Source organism: Dendrobates tinctorius, unplaced genomic scaffold (assembly GCF_039654945.1).
Source record: "Dendrobates tinctorius isolate UK_male_01 unplaced genomic scaffold, ASM3965494v1 ptg000082l, whole genome shotgun sequence".
NCBI classification, from domain to species: Eukaryota; Metazoa; Chordata; class Amphibia; order Anura; family Dendrobatidae; genus Dendrobates; species Dendrobates tinctorius.
The window spans coordinates 305,631-329,692 of record NW_027361750.1 but is presented as its reverse complement, the minus strand read 5'-3'; the positions used below and the strand labels follow the sequence as shown (position 1 = coordinate 329,692).

The window sequence follows — 24,062 nt, the reverse complement described above, 5'->3', positions numbered from 1 at the left end:
GAACTTTGAATAGATGGGCAAAGTTGGGGTCATCTCGTGGGGGACACTGTGCATTATCTGCAGAAATTTGTGGATGGCCTCAAAACACTTCCGGGTCATAACCATTCGGAACACTGGAGTGTTGTATAAAATATCAACACTCCAATATTGCCGAAATTCTGGCTTCTTCACGATCCCCATGTGAAGGACCAGGCCCCAAAACTGCATCATTTCAACTGCGTCTACAGGAGACCAGTTAGAAAATGATGAATCGGGGTTTTGTGCCAAAAATTGACGAGTGTACAAATTAGTGTGCTTCACCATGAGATTAATAAAATCCTCAGAGAAAAAGACTTTGAAAAAGTCTATTTCTGTGAGGTCGGTGGTGTCAAACCTGATTCCTGACTCTGCCACAAAATCAGGAATCAGTAGCTCGTAATTTTTTGGGGGTGAGGTCCACACAGTCGCAATGGGGTGCGCTTTTTCAGCTTCTGGAACGGTGGGCGCTACCTCATCTTCTGTCCTGGGGCGTCTGCGTGGCAGTTCTGCAGAACCCGAGGAGGAAGATGAGGAGGAGGAGGATGAAGAATCCAAAAAGTAAAGAAATGTGGGATCCTCTCCCTCGCCATCAGTGTAGGATGCAAGGAAAGCATATGCCTCATCCAATGAATAGTGCTGTTGGGACGAACGTGATGAGCGGGACATTTTTTGTGTGAATATCGGGCTTTGTGTGTACTTTTTTTATAACTGTGTGTGGGGGGGATAGTGATTGGTGCTAACTTGTCTGAAAAGAAAAAGCTAAAAGAAAAAAAAGCAAATAGGGAGAAAAAAATGCCCGTGAAAAGAAAAGTCTAAAACAGCAGCCACAAGCTCTGATAAGTGAACTGGCGGTGAGTTTGGTGGCTGCTGGGTGTGCGCACGTGGGTGGCGCAAAGGGAGGTGAGAGAAAAATGGAAAACAGAAGGCACGAGCTCTGATAAGTGAACTGCATTCACTTATCGTCTGGTGGCTGCTAAATGTGCACACGGAGGCGTCGCAAAGGGGGGTAAAAAAGAGGGGGAAGGGGGGATCAGGGATCAACACGGTTAAGTGGCGCAAGGGGGGGCGATAAAAAAGGAAATCGGCAGGCACAAGCTCTGATAAGTTAACTGCATCACTTATCAAAGTTTGGTGGCTGTGGGATGTGCGCACAGAGTTGACGCAAAGGGGGGCTGAGAAAAAAAAGCGAGTACGAGTGTTGATCGGTGAACTGTGTCACCAATCAATGCTCGGCGGCTGCTAAATGTGGGCACAGAGGCGGCGCAAAGGGGGGTGGATGAAGAGCGATCGGGCAGGGATCAACACTTATGGTTGTAGTCTCTCTTTTTTGTTCTTTTTTTCTTCAGCAGGGATTGTGGTGTCACAGGCTGCTGTGGCACCACAAATCCCAGCACAGGAGGAGCTCTGGCAGTGTGACCGCTTTGCAGGAATCCTCAGCTAGTGTGAGGGCCCCTGCAGTGTGGTCACACAGAATTGAACAGCCAGTCACAGAGCTCGTGAGGCCGGGGGGGGGATGGGATCAGAGCCCGGGATGCCGACACCATCTTCCCTAAGGTAAGATGGCGTCAGAATTTTAATGCGATCACCGTTGCGGTATCGCATTAAAGGGCATGACGTACTATCCCATCCAGGGTCATACTGACCCAGGTCACCTGGACGGGATAGTACGTCCAAGGTCAGAGAGGGGTTAAACAACAGGAACTCAATTTTTTTAAAGCTTATGAGCAAAAATCTCTTTAACATTACCATGGAAAGATCTCAATAAATCAGCGTTTATGACGGTCATCTTGCATTCATCAGCCTTCCTTCAAAGGATTTAAACATTTTTTTTGCAGACCACCTCATTTAGATCCTGTAGCACGGAATATTCCTGGGAGAACATCCTGTTCTGCGTTCTTCATGTCCCCTCACGTTGTGCTGAAAACAAAGTGTGTGTTTTGAGTGAACCTAAAAGGTTAGCATTTTATTACTTCCCGTTGATTATATAGCAACAGCATACTCTGCAGCATTGTACATGGACTGTTATCACTCATCAGTCCCCATCCACCCATGGGGCCATAGCCTAGGGATTGTGGGAGTAGATAGAAGCCCATCACATCAAGAGTACATATGAACTCGCAGCAAATTTTGTGTTTCTCGGGCTGGCCAAACACATGGGGTTGGGGTCGGTCAAACAATGCTTAGACCGACAGCCATCTCAGCAGACCCTCCCATAGACAGGAGCGCTTGTTCGGCAGAGCGCGCCTATGTTCTCTAGGACACGCCAGCAGGCAACTTATCACAGGGAGAACAATAACGTACATGAACGAAATTGGACATGCACAATTGAATTCTCTCAACCATTAGTAGTCCGGGACACCATAGATATTAAACTATCAGCTAAACCTGTCGATATCGGTGAGTTCAGCTGACATTAGTCTAATGTGCATGAGGGTTTAGCCTACAAAAAAAAGAGGGATTCATCTTCGTCTAAAGATCTGTCAATCATTCAAATAATATATTGTTGTGACAATTGCGTCTCCTTATTTTTTTTTTAAGCCCAAAGACTTGTGCAGGATAACATTGGTTTGTAGTCCAACACAGATTCCAATGAAAGCCATGAATGATGAAATTAAAGAAACAGTCAAAGCCAGTTTAACACATGAACTGATGTGGTTTTACTGCATTTGGCCATACACTGTCCCGCAACAAGACATATAAGAGTCATAAACACAAACCTTTTGTTATATATGACAGTGTCTATCCAGCCATATTAGATCTCCCTGCTCATTAATACATGCATGTCTTCATTGGGCTAGCTTATGCCGGAGCACAGAATGCAGGTATTAAAAACACTCAGTTGATGTAACTGTGAGTCATTACAACACAATGGGTGTAAATGTTTTTCACATGACAGCGTGTAGGGCAGGCTAAAGGACAAATAAAATAGTAAACTTTAAAAGAAAAAACACTTTTTTTTTTCTCTAGTTACAGGGCGGATAGTACCTGTAACTGCGGACTCCGGGGCACACTGTGACTTAATGCTACAAACATCAGCTCATGTATTTTAAGCAAATGTTGGTCATGAATTGATTGATTTTTTTTCCGTTAGATCGGATCTTCGCGCTAAATGCTGTAAATGTATTTCAGACTGCGCTTTGTTTTTGGAAAAAGATAAGCAGTGAATATATATGAAGACAACAACTAAGACTCTCACAAGCACTAAGCACTGTCATTGGTTAAGTCTTAAAATATCAAAGCAGTTACTAAAACAAACAAAAAATTAAGATTATAGCGGTAAAACAACACTAAAACGCTAACCAATGTGGTTTTCTTAACCTTTTTTTCCTTAAATGTTTAGCTGGTTAAAATTTAAGTTTAATTTCTCTTAACACTTCAGTTAATAAACTAAGTTGAAGCACTAGTGAGATCAGATTTCCATCATCTCAAAGCAATTAAAGATGTGGTCTCAAATTGCAGGGGGAAGTGCTTTACGCGAATATATCCCCCATTAGTATAAACAGTACTGTGTATTATCTCTTGCTTTAGAATAGTGTTGTCTTCACATAGGACTTGTTTAATGGTATTAGTGATTCGTTTCCTTATACACGTACACCCTATTGCGTGTTGACAGGTTTATAAGGATGCAGCGGCCGCCGAGAACCTCCTAGATGACGGCCTTTGAATCCTTGCAGTCCTGAGCGCTGGTGCCTGAGTTAGCCTGCGTATTGTCTCCTTTCTCTCCACGGTGCTTGGCTTGTCTGAAAGATTAATACATTAACAAGAGGCTTTAGGGTCCAGGGCTGTACATCTCAAGACATGTTTATTAGCTGATGGCACAGAAGATTCAGAGGTCAACCAAAGGGGTGACATTTTGAAAGGAAACAACAATATTTATGTTCAGATAGCATGATGATGAGATCATGTGGAGACCTCTCTGATGGAATTACCGTTGATATCAGGAGACAACACAATCCAATCTATTGCACTATTCTACCATGGGACATTTCATCTTTATGGCAATTTATGTTTCCGCCTATTTAATATTTAAAATTTGAGTCCTCGGTGATTGATATCTTTTAATGGCTAGCTGAAACGATGGTAACAAATAGCAGCTTTCGAGGCTACTCAGGTCTCTTCATCAGGCAAAGTAGGAGAAACCGAAGTAGTCTCGAAAGCTGCTATTTGTTAACATCTTTTGCCATTAATTATTATCGACCCTCGAGGACTCAATTTTTAATTATTTTTCTGTCTATTGGCGTACACGGTTCAAAGATGTATTTTTCCTGTAAAAGAAAATAAAATACGTAAGTTATACTCTATTGTCAAGTTATTAAAAAGCCACTTAGTTACACCTATTTATGGGAAGATTAATTGACTACCCTTACAGCACATCAGTGGCAAAGCTTCCTAGTTATATATACCATTTAGTAAAATTGTCTTTCAGTAAGAAATGTAATATTCTATGGTAAATATTACCGCAATCCTCACTGTTCTGAGTGCAGAAGAAATATGGGCCGCCAAGTAGGGTGGTAACTGTTAAAGTTTAGCCTCCAAGATGTAGAGGATGGTGGGCAGGGATATTTAAAAGGGATGCACAGGATAAGAAAGACATGGCTATTTTCTACCAAAAACAGCTCCACAATAATCTGCAGGTTGTGCCTGGCATTGCAACTTAGTTTGTTTCACAGCAATAGAATTGAGCTGCAATATCACACACAAACCCTGGACACATGTGGGGTTGTTTCAGAAACAAACAGTTTCTTTTTACAATCCTTTAAAGGATTTGCACATTTTTTTTGTTCCCTTGCTCTTTACATACAAAAGGTAAGCAACTTTCTAAATTAGTCTTTATTTAAAGAAATCTCTGCCATTTTGCTGCTACAAGTCCTTTATTTAGCGAAGCACTTTAAAAAAAAAATCTTTAGAATCTGTCACAGTTCCTGTTGCTGATTGCTTTCTGCTCTGCCCCTCCATTTTCTCAGTAATAGACCATGTTCACACATCAGTATTTGGTCAGTATTTTTCATTACTATTTGGAAGCCAAAATCGGAAGTGGAACTTACAGAGAAAAATTGAAAGATTGACACCTGTTCGGTGTATGGCGACAACCCTGGTTTTGGCATACAGATACTAATGAAATGATGGTCAAAACTACTGATGTGTGAAAAAAGCCTGAGATGGCAGCAGGGAGGGGGTGGCACGCAGATTTCCACAGAAAGGGGAGGGAAGAAAGTAACTCAGGGAGGGAGAAAACAGAAGTACCCTGGATACAAACAGACTTCACATCCAACCTATATTACTGAGAGGGACAATCACATACAGAACCAGAGGGTCTGAAAATTAATTGAGTAAAGAATTTTGCAGACTGTCCCTAGCACTTTGTAACCAAAAATAATTTTCAATGCTCATAGTCTTTAAAGTCTTAAGTGATTGATATATGGCAGTGTTTGGATTTGTGTAGGAGGATGATTGCTTCATTTTTTCATGGCAATATATGATGTCTTTAGGTAAAGATGGTAACCACCCATTTAGACACATTAAACCGTTACACAATAAAATATGAAACTACAAGACAAAATACTTACTCAAATGGTCCATTTTCTTTCATGAGATCATCTTCCACAGAATCTAGTCCTTGTTCTGAAAATTGTTTCAAGGCACTTAAAGCTGCCTGGAGACGACACAAAATGAGATGCGAATTAGGCTTTATACTTTATGTGAATGCTGTCAACTTAGCAACGAGTGAAAATAAGAGAGGCGTTAATGGGGATAAAAAATATATGGTACACGCATAGATATTACTTAGAAAGTTCTTTCCTAGCTAATAGTATTTCAATTTCATTATTTCAAAGATGCCAAAACTTATGTCACTGTCCAAATATTTTTGGACCGACCTATATGTACAGGTGCTTCTCACTAAATTAGAATATCATCAAAAAGTAAATTTATTTCAGTACTTTAATACAAAAAGTGAAACTCATTATGTAGAGTCATTACAAACAGACTGATCTATTTCACTAGTTTAATTCTATTTCTGTTGATTATGGCTTACAGCCAATGAAAACCCAAATGTCATTGTCTCAGTATATTAGAATAATTAACAATAAACACCCCCAAAGGCTTCCTAAGTGTTTTAAAAGGTCCCTTTGTCTGTTTCAGATGTCCAGAAGGCAGTCATTGACACACTCCACAAGGAGGGTAAGCCACAAAATGTCATTGCTAAAGAAGCTGGCTGTTCACAGAGTGCTGTATCCAAGCATATTAATGAAAAGTTGAGTGGAAGGAAAAAGTGTGTTAGAAAAAGGTGCAGAAGCAACCGGGATAACTACAGCCTTGAAAGGATTGTTAAAAAAAGGCCATTCAAAAATTTGGAGGAGATTTACAAGGGGAAGACTGCTGCCGGAGTCATTGCTTCAAGCGCCACCACACACAAACGTATCCAGGGCATGGGCCACAAGTGAAGCATTCCTTGTGTCAAGCCACTCATGACCAAAGACAATGCCAGAAGCATCTTACCAGGGCCAAGGCGAAAAAGAACTTGACTGTTTGCTCAGTGGTCCAAGGTGTTGTTTTCAGATGAAAGTAAATTTTGCATTTCAGTTGGAAATCAAGGTCTCACTCTGCAGGAAGAGTGGAGAGGCCACAATCCAAGCTGCTTGAGGTCTAGTGTGAAGTTATTATTATTTATTATTATAGCGCGATTTATTCCATGGCGCTTTACATGTGATGAGGGGTATACATAATACATACAAGTACAGTAATCTTAAACAAAACAAGTCACGACTGGTACAGGATGAGAGAGGACCCACAATCTACAACGGGATGGGTGAGGATACAGTAGGCGAGGGTAGAGCTGGTCGTGCAGTGGTTTGGTGGATCGGTGGTTATTGCAAGTTGTAGGCTTGTCGGAAGAGGTAGGTCTTCAAGTTCTTTTTGAAGGTTTCCATGGTAGGCGAGAGTCTGATATGTTGTGGTGGAGAGTTCCAGAGTAGAGGGGATGCGCGGGAGAAATCTTGTATGCGATTGTGGGAAGAGGAGATAAGAGGGGAGTACAGAAGGAGATCTTGTGACGATCGGAGGTTTCGTGCAGGTAAGTACCGGGAGACTAGGTCACAGATGTACGGAGGACTCAGGTTGTGGATGGCTTTGTATGTCATGGTTAGGTTTTTGAACTGGAGTCTTTGGGTAATGGGGAGCCAGTGCAGGGACTGACAGAGGGGAGAGGATGGGGAATAGCGGGGGGACAGGTGGATTAGTAGGGCAGCAGAGTTAAGAATAGATTAGAGAGGTGCGAGAGTGTTAGAGGGGAGGCCACAGAGCAGGAGGTTGCAGTAGTCAAGGCGGGAGATGATGAGGGCATGGACTAGGGTTTTTGCAGATTCTTGGTTGAGGAATGTACGGATCTGTGAAATATTTTTGAGTTGAAGTCGGCAGGAAGTGGAAAGGGCTTGGATATGTGGTTTGAAAGAGATCAGTGTCAAGGATAACCCCGAGGCAGCGAGCTTGTGGGACTGGAGAGAGTGGGCAGCCGTTTACTTTAATGGATAGGTCTGTTGGGGGGGGTCACGTGAGATGGGCGAAAGATGATTAATTCTGTTTGGCCATATTAAGTTTTAGAAATCTAGCGGAGTAGAAGGATGAAATAGCAGACAGACTTTGAGGGATTCTGTTTAGTAGGGAGGTGATGTCTGGTCCACAGATGTAGATATGTGTGTCATCAGCATAGAGATGATACTGAAAGTTTCCACAATCAGTGATAGTTTGGGGAGCCATGTCATATGCTGTTGTAGGTCTACAGTGTTTTATCAAGACCAAAATCAGCGCAGCCGTCTACCAGGAAATATTAGAGCACGTCATGCTTCCCTCTGCTGACAAGCTTTCTGGAGATGGAAATTTCATTCTCCAGTAAGACTTGGCACCTGTTCACACTGCCAAAAGTACAACAACAGTATCACTGTGCTTGATTGGCCAACAAACTCACCTGACCTTAAACTCATACAGAATATATGAGGTTTTGTCAAGAGGAAGATGAGAGACACCAGACCCAACAATGCAGATGAGCTGAAGGCTGCTATCAAAGCAACCTGGGCTTCCATAACACCTCAGCAGTGCCACAGACTGATTGCCTCTAAGCCACACTGCATTGATGCAGTAATTGATGGAAAACGAGCCCCAACCAAGTATTGAGTGCATGTAATTAACATACATTTCAGTAGGCCAACATTTCAGATTTTAAAATAATTTTTCAAGCTGGTGTTATAAAGTATTCTAATTTACTGAGATAATGACTTTTGGGTTTTCATTGGCTGTAAGCCATAATCATCAACATTAAGAGAAACACTTGAAATAGATCACTGTTTGTAATGACTATATATAATATATGAGTTTCACTTTTTGTACTGAAGAACTGAAATAAATTAAGTTTTTGATGATATTCTAATTTTGTGAGAAGCACCTGTGTGTATATATGATCTCTAAAATGCTTAAAGTTAAAGGATGACAAATTTCCTGTCATTTTAGGCAATATACAGCTTTGGCAAAAATAAAGAGACCATTACAAAATTTTCAGTTTGTCTGATTTTTCTCTTTATAGGAATATTTTTGAGTAAAATGTAAATTGCTCTTTTATTCTATAAACTACTGACAGGTCTTCAAATTTCCAAGCACTAAATTTTGTATATATTCCAGAAAATGAGAAATGGTCAAAAGAACAAAAAAAATGCAGTGCTTGTAGACCTCAAATAATGCTAAAAACAAGTTCATAATCATTTAGAAACAACAATACTAATGTTCTAACTCAGGAAGAGATCAGAAATCAATATTTTGTGGAATAACCATGATTTTTAATCACAGCTTTTATGCATCTTGGCATGCTTTCCGCCAGTCTTTCATACTGCTTTTGGGTGACCTTATGCCACTCCTGGTACAAAAATTCAAGCAGCTTTGATGGCTTGTGACTTTCCATCTTCCTCTTGATTACATTCCAGAGGTTTTCAATGGGGTTCAAGTCTGGAGATTGGACTGGCCATGACAGGGATTTGATGTGGTGGTCCTTCATCCACACATTGATTGACCTAGCTGTGTAGCATAGCGCATTGTCCTGCTGGAAAAACCAGTCCTCAGAGTTGGGGAACATTGCCTGAGCAGAAGGAATCAATTACATTTCGAACTGAGGAAAGAAAGGGAACTTGAAAATGCTTTGCTATCTCATAGACGTCTCCTGCTTTGTGCGCCTCTGCCATTTTCATGTTTCAGAGTGCTAGGCAGCTGCTTAGAAGAACCCATGGCTGCTATTTTTTGGCACAAGGTTAGAGGAGGCATGGTTTTTATAAAGATGGGATATTAGCATCACCTGGCCTTTCCTAATGATGATGGTGAACAAGCCCTAACAGGCTAATTATGGTCTGAAACCTTGGTCAAAGTTATCTGACCACACAAATCTCCATGGGTGCCCAAATTTTTACATCAGTCCATTTTTCTATTTGCAATTTTTAAAATGAAAAAAAAAAAGAAAATTGCAATATCTTTTTTTCCCCCAAAATACAAAGGAAATGTTACATCTTTAACTTTAGGTCATTTAGAGATCATTTCATCTTCAACTTGCTTGACTGTTCACAATAACAGTAATTTTAACCAGAGGTGCCCAAACTTTTACATACTACTGTATATACATATACAGCTAGGTCCAAAAATATTTGAACAGTCACACAAGTTTTGTCCTTTTAGCGGTTTCCAAAACATATTCAACATAGTTACATAGTCAATATGGCTTTAAAGTGCAGACTTCCAGCTTTAATGTGAGGGTATTCACTTTCTAATTTGAGTAAGGTTTTAGGAATTACAGCTTTTTAATATGTAGCTGCCTGTTTTTCAAGGGACCTAGAGTAATTGTCAATTATCTCAAAAGCTCTTTATTGGCTTTTCCCTCATTAATCCATCAACAATTAAACAGGTACAAGGTCTGGAGCAGATTGCAGATGTAACATTTGCATTTGAAAGCAGCGGTTGTTGTGAACCCATAAAATGCGGTCAAAGGAGCTCTCAATGAAAATAAAATAGACCATCATTAGGCTGAAAAAAAGAACTCCATCAGAGAGATATGTTTGGTACACTCTGCAAAAATAAAAAGCACACTTATGAGCCTGGGAACTCAAAAAGGCTTGGACGTCAATGGAAGACAACAGTGGTGGATGATCGAAGAATCCTTTCCATAGTGAAGAAAAACCCCTTCAAAACATCCACCCAAGTGAAGAACACTCTCCAGGAAGTGCGTTTTTCAATATCTAAGTCTACCATAACAAGTTGCAAACCATTTTCCAACCTTAAAATAGAAAGGCCAGATTAGACTTTGCAGAAAAAAAAAAATCTAAAAAGCCATCCCAGTTCTGGAAAAGCATTCTTTGGACGGATGAAACTAAGGTCCACCTGTACCAGAATGATGAGATGATGAAAAGTTTGGAGAAGGCTTGGAAAGGCTCATAATCCAAAGCACACCACATCCTCTGTAAAACATGGTGAAAGCAGTGTGATGGCATGGGCATGCATGGCTTCCAATGGCAACGGGTCACTAATGTTTATTGTTGATGTGGCTGAAGACAGAAGAAGCCGGATGAAGCGTACAGGACTACATGTTCCGCTCAGATTCAGTCGAATGCTGCAAAGTTGATTGGAAGGCGCTTCTCTTTACAGATGGACAATCACCAGATCTCAACCCCATCGAGCATGCATTTCATATGCTTAAAGGCCGGCAAAGCATCACAAAGGAGGAAACCCAGCATTTAATGAAGTCCATGGATTCAGGCAGTCACTGCCTGCAAAGGATTCTTTACAAAGTATTAAAAATTAATATCTTATTTGTGGTAAATTTCGTTTGTCCAATTACTTTTGAGCTCTTGAAATGAGGAGGCTTTGTAGAAAATGGCTGCAATTCCTAAACATTTCACAGGATAGTTTTGTTCAACCCCCTTAATTAAACCTGACAGTCTACACTTCAGCTGTTTCTTGGCTGTTTACTGGCACAGTGTTACTGGCACAGTGTATGAGGGAAGATATGTGTCACTGCGTAAAATGGCGTTAGTAATGTGAAACCAGGATATTTTCCAGCACACTGTGTTGAAAGGGTTAAGTTACAGTTACACTGGCTGGTTTTTGGTGGACACATTCATAGAGTGGGTGGGAGAATGTTCACCGTATCTCCACCTGCAGAGTCCTGATAGGACCTGTGATGTCACAGTCATGTGATCATCACATGATCTAGGTTAAATAAATAACTGGACATTAAGTGTCAGTGGGTGTTGTGTCTTGGGAGAGGAGGAACTCCAACGTGGCTCCAGGAGGAGCTGGGGACTCTGTGGATTACCTGTGGGTGAATCCTACAGGGAAAGGACTCTTGGACTTTATCTTTGCTTTGTCATTAGGCCAGAAAGGACACGTTTACTTTATTCAACCCTGCTATGCTTTAATCCAGAGGGTGATTGATCTCAAGAGGCGTTCCTGAGTCTACATGTGCAAGCAGCCAAGTGAGTAAACCCTTCACAATATTTACATACACACACATATATATTATTATATATATATATTATTATATATATATATATATATATATATACACACACACACACACACACATACATACATACACACACATACATGCACGCACATGATTATCTTTTCAGATCCACTCATCCAGGCGGCAATGTGTGAACACCACCAGGACATTATAACATGCTAGATTTTACAATTGGTGGATGACATTGTTCTGCAGCATTTTAAAGCAAAATCTAACATGTCTTATTGAGTGTACTCTTCAATTTGTGCCACCAATTTGGAGCATGTGGGCAGCAGATAGACAGTATAAATTGTCGCCAGTCTTATTAAGTGGTTTTATAACCTGTGTTTCCCATCTGAAATAATTTACACCATATTTTTCCACACGGCAGCCAAAAATCTCCTGAAAATTTTTCCATTACGTGACCAGGGTGGCAATCACATTTACATGCAGTAATCTGAGTATACAGGCTCCTGAAATAAAAATCTGGTCCTGCAAACATCAGTATCCATATACCAAGAATCTATTCTTATATCTGGTTTTCCAATTTTAACAAAATCTGATTCATCCATTTATCTATGAGAATTCTAAGCATTATCAAAACTCCAATATGTATTATTCTGTTTCCATGCATCTTTCCCTCCATATAAATCTAGTTCTATGTTGATCTACTTACCTTAAATTATCTACTTAGCTCACATATTCTGACTTATCTCCCTCATATCTATTTTTTAATCTAATCCATCTAGAAAAGAAAATAGGAAACATCTTTTACATATACAAACTACAATACATCTATAACAGAGGAATGTACTTGCAAAAGTGATTTATCCATGTTATTCTCCTCAGGCTATGAGCAATCTTAAGCATTATGTTTTCTACCTTTTTTGCCATCTGCAATGACTTCAAATTTTCTAGACCCATGTTGTCAATCCACACCCATTAATGTCATTCTCCACCCCGATTAGGTCATCCGCTGAGCATCCCATTACATTACATTTTTTGGTCCCTAATGTGACAAAGAAAGCTGCGGCACAAGAAATTGGGGCTATATTAACAAAAATAATGGAAAATGATATTCGAGTGAAGCAGTTTGAAAATGGTTTGTGGTTAAACTTATCACTCAACTCAATTGTTTTTTTACCCAGGGGCAGGGTAAGCTTTTTTGGTGCCGAGGTGATTGTTTTTGATGTTTCCCACCACACTCAGCTCCTGAAATTCTTCATGAGAGCCATCAGATGGACATTTCCTTCACTGGATCTTATCACCCCTTCGCAATGACCATTCCCCTAGGGTTCTAATACTGAGATTAATGTAGAATATATGTAACACATTATACAACCCCAATTTTAAAAAAGGGAGGACACAAAAAACACAAATCAAAAACATGATTGCAATGATTTGAAATCTTATAGCGATATTTATTCACAACATAACAGAATATATTGAAAGTTGAAAGGTATTTATTTTTTTCAAATCAAATGCAAAATGTCTAACTCATTTAGAAATTGATGGCCGCAGCATCTCAAAAAAAGTTAAGGCATTGTTAACAAAAGGTTGGAAACATAAGTGGCACTAATGAAAAACATCTAGGCCTGTTTCAGATATCAGTATTTTCTGTCAGTCTAAATCCGCCAAAATAGCGGAAAACGGATCCGCAGGCGGACTGACAGAAACGGGGGTCAGCGGATCGGCGGATGTACCGATCCGCCGATTGTAAAAATGTAAAGGAACCTCGCCTGGGAAAAAAGCAAAAAAATTAAAAATTAATACCGCCGGATGTAGTGGTATCCGGAAGACCATCTGCGGTGAGCGATCATCTCGTGGGATGTGGGTGAGCGCGCGATGAGAGACCATGAGGGAGATCGTGCGATGAGAGACCATGATCGCGCGATGAGAGACCATGATCGCGCGATGTGGCTGGAGATCGGGTGAGGAATGGAGGAGGTGGCGGGTAAGGAGAGAGAGAGAATTTCATCCAGCAGCCAGACAGAATTGCGGGTTAAACCTGTACACAAACACAAAATAGCGGATCCGGGCGCAGAGAAAACGTTGCAGAGTCCGTCGTGTCAGCGGACGCCAAAATATTGGCGGATCCGCAGATATGCGGATGCTACGGATGGCCATCAGTCAAAATCCGCCGATAATGAAAGTGAATGGGGAAAAAACGGATCCGCCAAGAAAAATGACGGATCCGTTTTTTTCCAAATTGGCGGATTTTGACTGATGGTGACAAACGGATGTGTGAAACAGGCCTAAAGGATCAATTTTCAACACAGTCACATGCATAAAAAGAGCGGTAGAGAGGTGGAGTCTCTCAGAAGCAAAGATAGACAGAGGTTCACCAATCTGTGAACAATGGCGTCTAAAAATTGCGGAACAATGTCAGAAAAGTATTCCTCATTGTAAAATTGCAAAAACTTTGACTCTTTTGATGATGCTATGTATTGGAGATGGTGGTACATTCAGAAATTCGGTAGAAATCCATGTGGAAAAGGGACAAGTCAAAATTGGATACTCATGATCTACAGGTCCTCAGGAGGCACTTAAGTAAAAAAAAGGCATGAATTGGTCATGCATATCGCTGCATGAGCTTAGGAATATTTCCAAAAATGATTGTCTGTGAACACAATTCACTGTCCAATCCACAACTGCAAGTTAAAGATCTATCAAGCAGAGACGAAGCTATATATCAACACAATCCAGGAATGCTGATGTCTTCTCTGGGTCAAAGCTCTTAAAATTAGCTGAAGCAAAAATGAAAACTGCTCTGTGGTCAGATGAATCAAAATTTTAAATTATTTGTGGAAATCACAAACTCTATGTCCTGCTGACTCAATATGAGAGGGAACACCCAATCTTGTTACTATCCTTGCAGAGAACAAAAGCCTACATCTCCGATGGTATGGCGTTGTATTAGTGCCTATGTCATGGGCAGCTTACAATTTTATATTAAGGTTTAAGAACAATATATGCTCCCATCCAGACAGCGTCTATTTCAGGGAAGGCCTTGCATATTTCAGTAAAAAAATGCTGTGAAGAACATGGGGGGATTTCATGGCAGCTTACAATACTTCTTCAGCATGTGAGCTGTAACAGGACACCTGGTTCAGCAGGTGGTCCAGCCTCACCATCATCTAAAGGCCCCTTTACATTTAGCGATGCACCAGCGATCCTGACAACGATACGACCCGGTCAGGATCGCTGGTGCATCGCTAAATGGTCGCTAGTGAGCTGCCACACAGGCAGATCTCACAGCGATGCAGCAGCAATCTAGCGGTCGTTACTTACCTTTCAGACGAGGCGATCCTGACGTCCTCCCGTCCGCGTCCACGCGTCGCTTGTCGGCGCCAGCAGGAAGCGCCCGACGAGAAATGGAGCTGCGCGATCAGCGATGGAGAGCCGGTCGGAGGTAAGTATCACACATAGCGATATCGCTGCTGCGTCACCAAATCGGTGATGCTTTAGCGATATTGTTAGCAATATCGCTATGTGTAAAACCCCCTTAAGTGAAAGCTAACACCCCCACCACCTTAGCTAGTATCCAGGATCATACAGGATGACCTCCTGTGAAGCCCACACTGTGTAACTGCTTTGTTGATGACAGATAGGATTTCATAAGGCGATATAAGGAGAATATGCAGTTAACCTAGCCACATACCGGTTACATTTTCAAGATCTCGGGAATGGGCCGATCACCTTTCCGCGTCTTGATCCGTTCTAGCACTCCAAGGTGGGGAGATATGCAGAACGGCTAGTAGAAGCAAAGTAGCGAAGCATTGTTGGCCAGCTTAATCAGACGGCGCCAGGACGGCCACCCTATGTCCTTAGAAATTTATGATCCTTCATAGATTTTTGGAATTTTAGCTACAAACATCCAGGGGCGGGGGATAAGGCCCATCACGGTGGCAGAAAGGAGTGACCAAGGTGATAAAGGCTTGTGTAAGGCAATGTACTCTCTCTCTCTGTCATGCTTGCTGCCACATCTAAAGGAGAATTCATGTAGAGTAACATGCTGGAAGGAACGGGACAAGCTGGCAGCCCCACGCCACCATGCAGGCCAGCACACATGGTAAACAATTAAACCAGTAATTGACACAATTCATCTGCTTATATCTTTTGTACTTCACTGTATTTGCAGATCTATTGTATATGTATAACCATTGCGGTCATCAATTTTTAAAGGAGTTATTTTTCAAATGAAAAGGAAAAATGTCCAACTTTTACCTTCTGATCTGTGCTCTATGTTCAGTTGTGAATAAAATATGGCTATAAGAGATTTTCACTGCCTTCTTTTTTTCTTTACACATTTTACACAGCGTCCCAACTTTTTGGGAATTGGGGTTATATTTACACATACATAAACATATATACACAAAAGTACAGGGTGGGCCATTTATAAGGATATACCTGGGTGGGCCATTTATATGGATACACCTAAATTAAATGGGAATGCTTAGTGATATCAACTTCCTGTTTGTGGTACATTAGTATATGGGAGGGGGAAAACATTTCAAGATGGGTGGTGACCATGGCGGCAATTTTGAAGTCAGCCCACCCAGGTGTATCCATATACATGGCCCACCCAGTATATATAGTATATAAAATCCCATCAAATTGTGCCCTGGCGAGCTGCCTAATTCTCATCCTGCCCCTGGTTATACTCAATAGGTGAAACCCTCCTACCAAGTTAAAGTAACATTTATGGCTGTGAATAACCAACAATAAAGCCTACATCCAAAAACAGGATCATTTTTCTTCACTCAGGAAGTGATATTTGGAGTATTTTCTAAACAAGCACCAAGGTGGGTCATGAGTTCTCCCAAGTTACTGCACCATGTAAAGGCCAATATAGGCTACAGCTCGGAGGGATACTCTCATTCAGAAAAGTGAAACTTTAGGGGCAAAAGCTCAATTATAATGTGGACCTGTTCAGTACATAATTTGTGAAGTTCTGGTTCCTACTGAAATAAATGCCTCCATTCTCATGAATAATAGAAAGGAAGAGGTTGAAGCAGGTCATGGAAAATAAGTGTGAAAGTGGCACTTGATTTCACAATACAAAATGTAAACATTAAAGGGGTTGTCCACTAATAGGACAACCCCTTCTCATTCCCCACATTTGGCCCCATTAAAATAAACATTTATACTCCCCTCCAGTGCTGATTCAGCAGTGTCGGCACTCGCGTTCCTGGGGAACATGTGAGGTTGTTGTGTCATGCGAGCTCTGCACCCAATCAGCACCGGCTTCACTGTACCCACCTAGGGACATACAAGTAATCAAGAGGAAGAGAGAGCTGCAGCAACTGCCTCACCTCATGTGAGCCCTGCGCACTAACACTGGAACAGAATCGGCAGGAGTATAGGTGCTTTTATTTTAACGAGGGGAAAACATTCAGATTGAAGTATATCTCAGCAGTGGACAACCCCTTCAAAAAATAAATCTCTTAAGAGTTTATGAGGCAGGTGTACTTATTTTGAGGACTGTAAAGCCTAGGCGCCACAGATATTCAAATTAAAATTAGCATTTTAATCTTGGCCTGGGAATTTGTCCAAGGCTATGTTCTCATGACGCGGTTTTGCGTGATCCTTTTGCAGTACTTTGTAATGTAGATTAAAAGGTGCTTTTTACAGCACCGGCAAAAGCTGTGAGATTTCAGTAATCTGCTGCACACACTTGTTTATTTTTCCCCGACTGAATTCGAAAACTGCAGCGTTTTTTAAATCTGCAGCATGTGAACTTTTTCAGCGTTTTTTCACCCATAGAAAGTGAAAACGCAGCTAAGCCTTTTTGATGAATAAAACAAACATAATTAAACATATACTCTAGACCAGGGGTCTCAAACTCGGCAGAGTTAGGCTGGTTTCACATTCGCGCTTTTTAAGCGCACGCACGGCCGGGGGTAGCTCCGCCCCCGAGCCGGCTCTCTGCCCGGCGTGCCCGCCCCTTCCTTGTAGCGCCGCCTCCTAGCGCACTGCGGCGCCTGCGATCGGCGCACCCTATCTTTAGCATAGGGTGCGCAGATCGTGCGCAGGCCGTGCGCTAGTTGCGCTTTGACCTGCGCTGCGCACTTTTGACGGTGCGCCGTGCGCGCCAAAATCAAACTTTTTGGATTTTGGCGCGCACGGCGCACCGTCAACAGTGCGCAGCGCAGGTCAAAGCGCAACTAGCGCACGGCCTGCGCACGATCTGCGCACCCTATGCTAAAGATAGGGTGCGCCGATCGCAGGCGCCGCTGTGCGCTAGGAGGCGGTGCTACAAGGAAGGGGCGGGCACGCCGGGCAGAGAGCCGGCTCGGGGGCGGAGCTACCCCCGGCCGTGCGTGCGCTTAAAAAGCGCGAATGTGAAACCAGCCTAAATGGGCAGCACATAAAAAAAAAAATTTATGCTGGCGGGCTGCATTCCTTTCAAATTTAATACACCTTGTACACAAACGGCTCCGCTCCGTACACCTTGTACACACACAGCTACTTTCTGTACACCTCGTACACATGTGGCTCCGCTCCATACACACACGGCTCCTTTCCATGCACCCTGTTCCGTACACATGCGGCTCCGCTCTGAACACACACGGCTCCTCTCTGTACACTTCATACACACACGGCTCCTCTCCGTGCACCTCGTACACACACGGCTCCTCTCCGTGCACCTCGTACACACACGGCTCCTCTCCGTGCACCTCGTACACACACGGCTCCTCTCCGTGCACCTCGTACACACACGGCTCCTCTCCGTGCACCTCGTACACACACGGCTCCTCTCCGTGCACCTCGTACACACACGGCTCCTCTCCGTGCACCTCGTACACACACGGCTCCTCTCCGTGCACCTCGTACACACACGGCTCCTCTCCGTGCACCTCGTACACACACGGCTCCTCTCCGTGCACCTCGTACACACACGGCTCCTCTCCGTGCACCTCGTACACACATGGCTCCTCTCCGTGCACCTCGTACACACACGGCTCCTCTCCGTACACCTCGTACACACACGGCTCCTCTCCGTACACCTCGTACACACACGGATCCTCTCCGTACACCTCGTACACACACGGCTCCTCCTATGAATGGGTCACCGAGGAGGAAAAAATAAACAACAAGCTAAGTCTCAGAAAACCAGAGAAGTTGGTAACTATGCAGATTGCAGATCCCTGAACTTAACCGCACAACTAGCAGCAGTCATGGAGCGTTCCTACGATGGTCCTAGACGCCTCGTCACAACCGGAGAGCTACATAAGCTTAAAGCAGGAAAAGAGGAAACTAACTGCCCAGGAGTAGACCCCAAAGAAAAGACAGCCCCCCACATGTATTGACGGTGAAACAAGATGAACTTACAAACAAAGGCAGGAAAATAGGCTGAGCAAATGATGGGGCCCGGCTAACTAAAAAGGACAGGAAAGGAAAGACACTGTCTGCAATCTGCCAAAAAAAACCTACAAAAATAATGTCCAACACTTCTGATAGCAAAATTAACCCTGAAGTCACCAGACTTCTAAACCTATATCAGCACTCTGAAATATTCTGAGACAGAGCAAAAAAGAGGCCAATCTAATAAGGAACAAAAAGCAGATTGGCAAATACTGATTAATAGGAGTGGAAATTCAGCATAGCCCCAGCAGGGGCAAGCTGATTACACAAAAAACTAAATTGACCAACAAGCGCAAGTGTGAACATTAGCAAAAAAACAAACTTAACTTGAGAAAACTGGAAGAGAGATGAAGTCCAGGACCTGAGAAGCAGACTGAATCATCAATCAGGTGGCAGATCACTACCACTTAAACCAACAGCACTACCTCCTGTCACCACCAGAGGGAGAATGGAAGGGGAACTCTCAACTGGTGGAGCAGAAAAAATGAGTTCATGACAGTACCCCCCTCTTGAGGAGGGGTCACCGAACCCTCATCCATGCCACCAGGCCGATCAGGATGGGTCCGGTGAAAAGCACGAACCAATTTATTGGCATGAATATCAGAGGCAGAGACCCAATAATTATCCTCCTGGCCATAACCCTTCCATTTGACCAAATACTGGAGTCTCCGTCTAACCAAACGAGAATCCAATATTTTCTCTACCTCATATTCCACATTACCTTTAACCAATACAGGATCATGAGGTGCCGCCACAGGAACTACTGGCTCAACAAACCTCTTCAACAGTGACTTGTGAAATACGTTATGGATTTTGAACGTAATTGGAAGAGCCAATCGAAAAGAAAAAGGATTAAGAATCTCGAAAATCTTATAAGGTCCAATAAATCTTGGCTTAAATTTTGGAGATTCAACCTTCATAGGAATATTCTTAGACGACAACCAAACCATATCACCCACGTTAAATCGGGGACCAATGGTCCTACGCCGGTTGGAAAAACGCTGGGCCATTTCCTGAGAGAGTGACAACTTATCCACCACTTGGTCCCATATCTGCTGCATTCTCACAACCACAGTGTCCACACCTGGGCAGGACGAAGATTCTACTTGCCCTGAAGAGAATCGAGGATGAAACCCAAAATTACAGAAAAAGGGTGACATCAGAGTGGCAGAACTAGCTCTATTGTTCAGCGCAAATTCGGCCAAGGGCAAAAATGAGACCCAATCATCTTGATCAGCAGATAAAAAACATCTTAAATAAGACTCCAGGTTCTGGTTTGTTCTCTCAGTCTGCCCATTGGACTGGGGATGAAACACGGAGGAGAATGATAACTGAATTCCCAGATTGGAACAAAAGGCTTTCCAGAATCTGGAAACAAACTGGACCCCTCTATCGGACACAATGATCTCAGGAATCCCGTGTAACCGAACCACCTGTTGTAAAAACAAGGGCACCAACTCAGCGGAAGATGGCAACTTTGGGAGTGGTACAAGATGGACCATCTTCGAAAATCTATCACAAATCATCCAGATAACAGTCATTCTCTGAGAGACAGGAAGATCAGAAATAAAATCATTTGAGATATGGGTCCATGGCCTCTTGGGCACCGGCAGGGGCATCAGCAACCCACTAGAACGAGAACAGGGTTTAGACCGAGAACAAGTCCCACAGGACTGTACAAAATTCCTGACATCACGAGATAAGGCAGGCCACCAAAACGACCGACTCACCAAATCTCAATCTCTGGTACCAAAAATACCAGGATGACCAGCCAATGCGGAGCAATGGACTTCAGACATCACTATCTTTCTCCACTGGTCAGGAACATAGAATCTTCCCATAGGGCAACGCTCAGGTTTATCCTCCTGAAATTCCTCCAGGGCGCGTCTCATATAGGGCGAAATGGCAGAAAGAACTACCCCCTCACCTAGGATAGTAGTAGGCTCGGTCACATTAAGAGAATCAGCAAAGAAACTCCTAGAAAGGGCGTCTGCCTTAACATTCATAGTGCCCGGAAGAAAAGAGACCACAAAATTAAAACGCGTGAAAAACAAGGCCCATCTAGCCTGTCTAGGATTCAAGCGTTTGGCCGACTCCAGATAAATCAGATTCTTGTGATCGGTGAGGACCACAAATTGATGTCTAGCTCCCTCCAGCCAATGTCTCCACTCCTCAAATGCCCATTTCATGGCCAACAATTCTCGATTCCCCACGTCATAGTTGCGTTCATATGGGGAAAACTTTCGAGAAAAGAAGGCACAGGGATTCATCTTAGAAGTCACAGGGTCTTTTTGGGACAACACAGCTCCTGCACCAATCTCAGAAGCGTCCACCTCCACTTGAAATGGAAGTGAGACATCAGGCTGTCGTAAAACTGGAGCTGAAGTAAATCTCCGCTTAAGCTCCTGAAATGCTGAGACAGCTTCAGGAGACCAATTCAGCACATCAGCTCCCTTCTTGGTCAGATCAGTCAGTGGTTTGAAAATACTAAAAAAATTGCTTATAAATTTACGATAGAAATTAGAAAAACCCAAAAACTTCTGGAGAGCCTGCAAAGAAGTAGGCTGAACCCAATCATAAATGGCCTGTACCTTGGCCGGGTCCATTTCAATAGTCGATGGAGACAAGATAAATCCCAAAAATGAAATCCTCTGTACACCAAAGAGGCACTTCGATCCCTTAACAAACAGGGAATTATCCCTCAAAATCCGGAACACAGTCCGGACATGTTCCACATGGGAATCCCAATCACTAGAAAAGACCAAAATATCATCCAGATAGATGATCAAAAACTTATCGACTCCTTAATATAGGATCGCATAGCATCATGTTCGGGTACAGATAAGTTGAAAAGCCGACCCTTGGGAAATTTACACCCAGGCATCAACTCAATTGCACAGTCATAACTCCTATGAGGAGGCAAAGACACAGACTTACTCTCACTAAAAACATCAGAGAAATCAGCCAGATAATCAGGAATATCATGAGACTGAAGAGAGGTGGAGAAAACAGGAGCGTCCCTAAGAACACACTGACAACCCCAACTCACCACAGACACAGATTTCCAATCCAAAACTGGGTGATGAGTTTGCAACCAGGGGAACCCCAGAACAATAGTATCATGCAAATTATGCAGCATCAAAAATTTACACTTTTCTTGGTGGTCTGGGGCAACTCGCATTATCACCTGGGTCCAAAACTGAGGTTTATTCTCCGCCAAAGGAGTGGCATCAATACCCCTCAAAGGAATAGGCGTCTGCAGAGGCGTCATGGACAGACCACAACGTTTAGCAAAGTCCAAATCCATCAGATTCAGAGCTGCTCCTGAATCCACAAAAGCCTTAGTAGAAAATGTGGACAAGGAGCAGACCAGAGTAATTGCCAAAAGGAACTTAGGTTGTATACTGCCCACAGCAAATGTGTGTGCAAAACGTTTCTCTAATTTAGGGCAGACAGAAATAGTATGAGAGGCGTCTCCACAGAAAAAACACAGCTTATTACGCCTTCTAAACTCCCGACGTTGCAACCTAGACAAAACCCCATCACATTGCATAGGTTCAGACATTTGTTCAAAAGGTGGCAGCACCTCCCGTGTAATTTTACGTTCATGTAAACGCCGATCACCTTTATTGGCTAATGACATAGAGCCATCCAGACCAGAGGGAACAGGAAATCCCACCATAACATCTTTTACGGTCTCTGACAAACCTTTCCGAAAGAGAGCTGCCAATGCACTATCATTCCATGTAGTAAGGACTGCCCACTTTCGGAATTTTTGACAGTACAACTCTGCAGGATCCTGACCTTGGTTTAATGCCAACAGCTTCTCTCAGCTTGATCAACAGCATTAGGTTCATCATACAACAACCCCAAGGCCTGAAAAAATGCATCCACATTAGTCAGAATAGGATTTTCACGTGTCAGAGAAAAAGCCCAATCTTGGGGATCGCCGCGCAGCAAGGAGATGACAATTTTAACCTGCTGCACAGAGCTCCCCGATGAGTTAGGCTTCAAAGCAAGAAATAATTTACAATTATTCTTAAAATTCAGAAATTTAGACCGATCCCCAGAAAGCACATCAGGAGTAGGAATCTTGGGTTCAGCAGCATGTGACTGAATAAGGTAGGCTGAAATTCCCTGCACTTCAGCAGCAAGCTGCTCCACACGATCAGACAGTTGCTTAATCTCCATTAGGAAAAAAATCCTCCTACGGCCCCAGAGAAAAAGAGGAAAAAATACATTAAAAAAAAAAAAATTCGGACACTTTTTTTTTCTCTCTCTAACAATTCTTTCCTGCTTTTGAGTACCCTAGAATCTGCGGTATGGCTGGTGATTCTGTTATGAATGGGTCACCGAGGAGGAAAAAATAAACAACAAGCTAAGTCTCAGAAAACCAGAGAAGTTGGTAACTATGCAGATTGCAGATCCCTGAACTTAACCGCACAACTAGCAGCAGTCGTGGAGCGTTCCTACGATGGTCCTAGATGCCTTGTCACAACCGGAGAGCTACATAAGCCTAAAGCAGGAAGAGAGGAAAACTAACTGCCCCAGAGCAGACCCCAAAGGAAAGACAGCCCCCCACATGTATTGACGGTGAAACAAGATGAAATTACAAACAAAGGCAGGAAAATAGGCTGAGCAAATGATGGGGCCCGGCTAACTAAAAAGGACAGGAAAGGAAAGACACTGTCTGCAATCTGCCAAAAAAACCCTACAAAAATAATGTCCAACACTTCTGATAGCAAAATTAACCCTGAAGTCACTAGACTTCTAAACCGATATCAGCACTCTGAAATATTCTGAGACAGAGCAAAAAAGAGGCCAATCTAATAAGGAACAAAAAGCAGATTGGCAAATACTGATTAATAGGAGTGGAAATTCAGCATAGCCCCAGCAGGGCCAAGCTGATTACACAAAAAACTGAAGTGACCAACAAGCGCAAGTGTGAACATTAGCAAAAAACAAACTTAACTTGAGAAGACTGGAAGAGAGCTGAAGTCCAGGACCTGAGAAGCAGACTGAATCACCAGCACCCGGATAGGGCGTCGGCTGTCTTATATCCAGTCTGATACTCCAGAGATCCAATCGTTATCTTCCTCATCAGGTGGCAGATCACTACCACTTAAACCAACAGCACTACCTCCTG

The 24,062-nt window shown here is 42.8% G+C and overlaps 1 protein-coding gene across 2 annotated transcripts in view; it reads right to left on the bottom strand.

Annotated features, from left to right (window-relative positions):
- Positions 1-2,651: 2,651 nt before the first annotated feature.
- Positions 2,652-24,062, bottom strand: part of STAU2 (staufen double-stranded RNA binding protein 2) — a 322,980-nt gene continuing 301,569 nt past the window's right edge. For both annotated transcript variants that reach the window (XM_073583829.1, XM_073583830.1), the window contains 2 exons: positions 5,586-5,671; positions 2,652-3,758 (listed from right to left, as the gene is read on the bottom strand). In XM_073583829.1, coding sequence (XP_073439930.1) covers positions 3,665-3,758; positions 5,586-5,671 — 180 coding nt within the window. In that variant the 3' untranslated portion in view covers positions 2,652-3,664. The remainder of the gene's footprint in view (positions 3,759-5,585; positions 5,672-24,062) is intronic.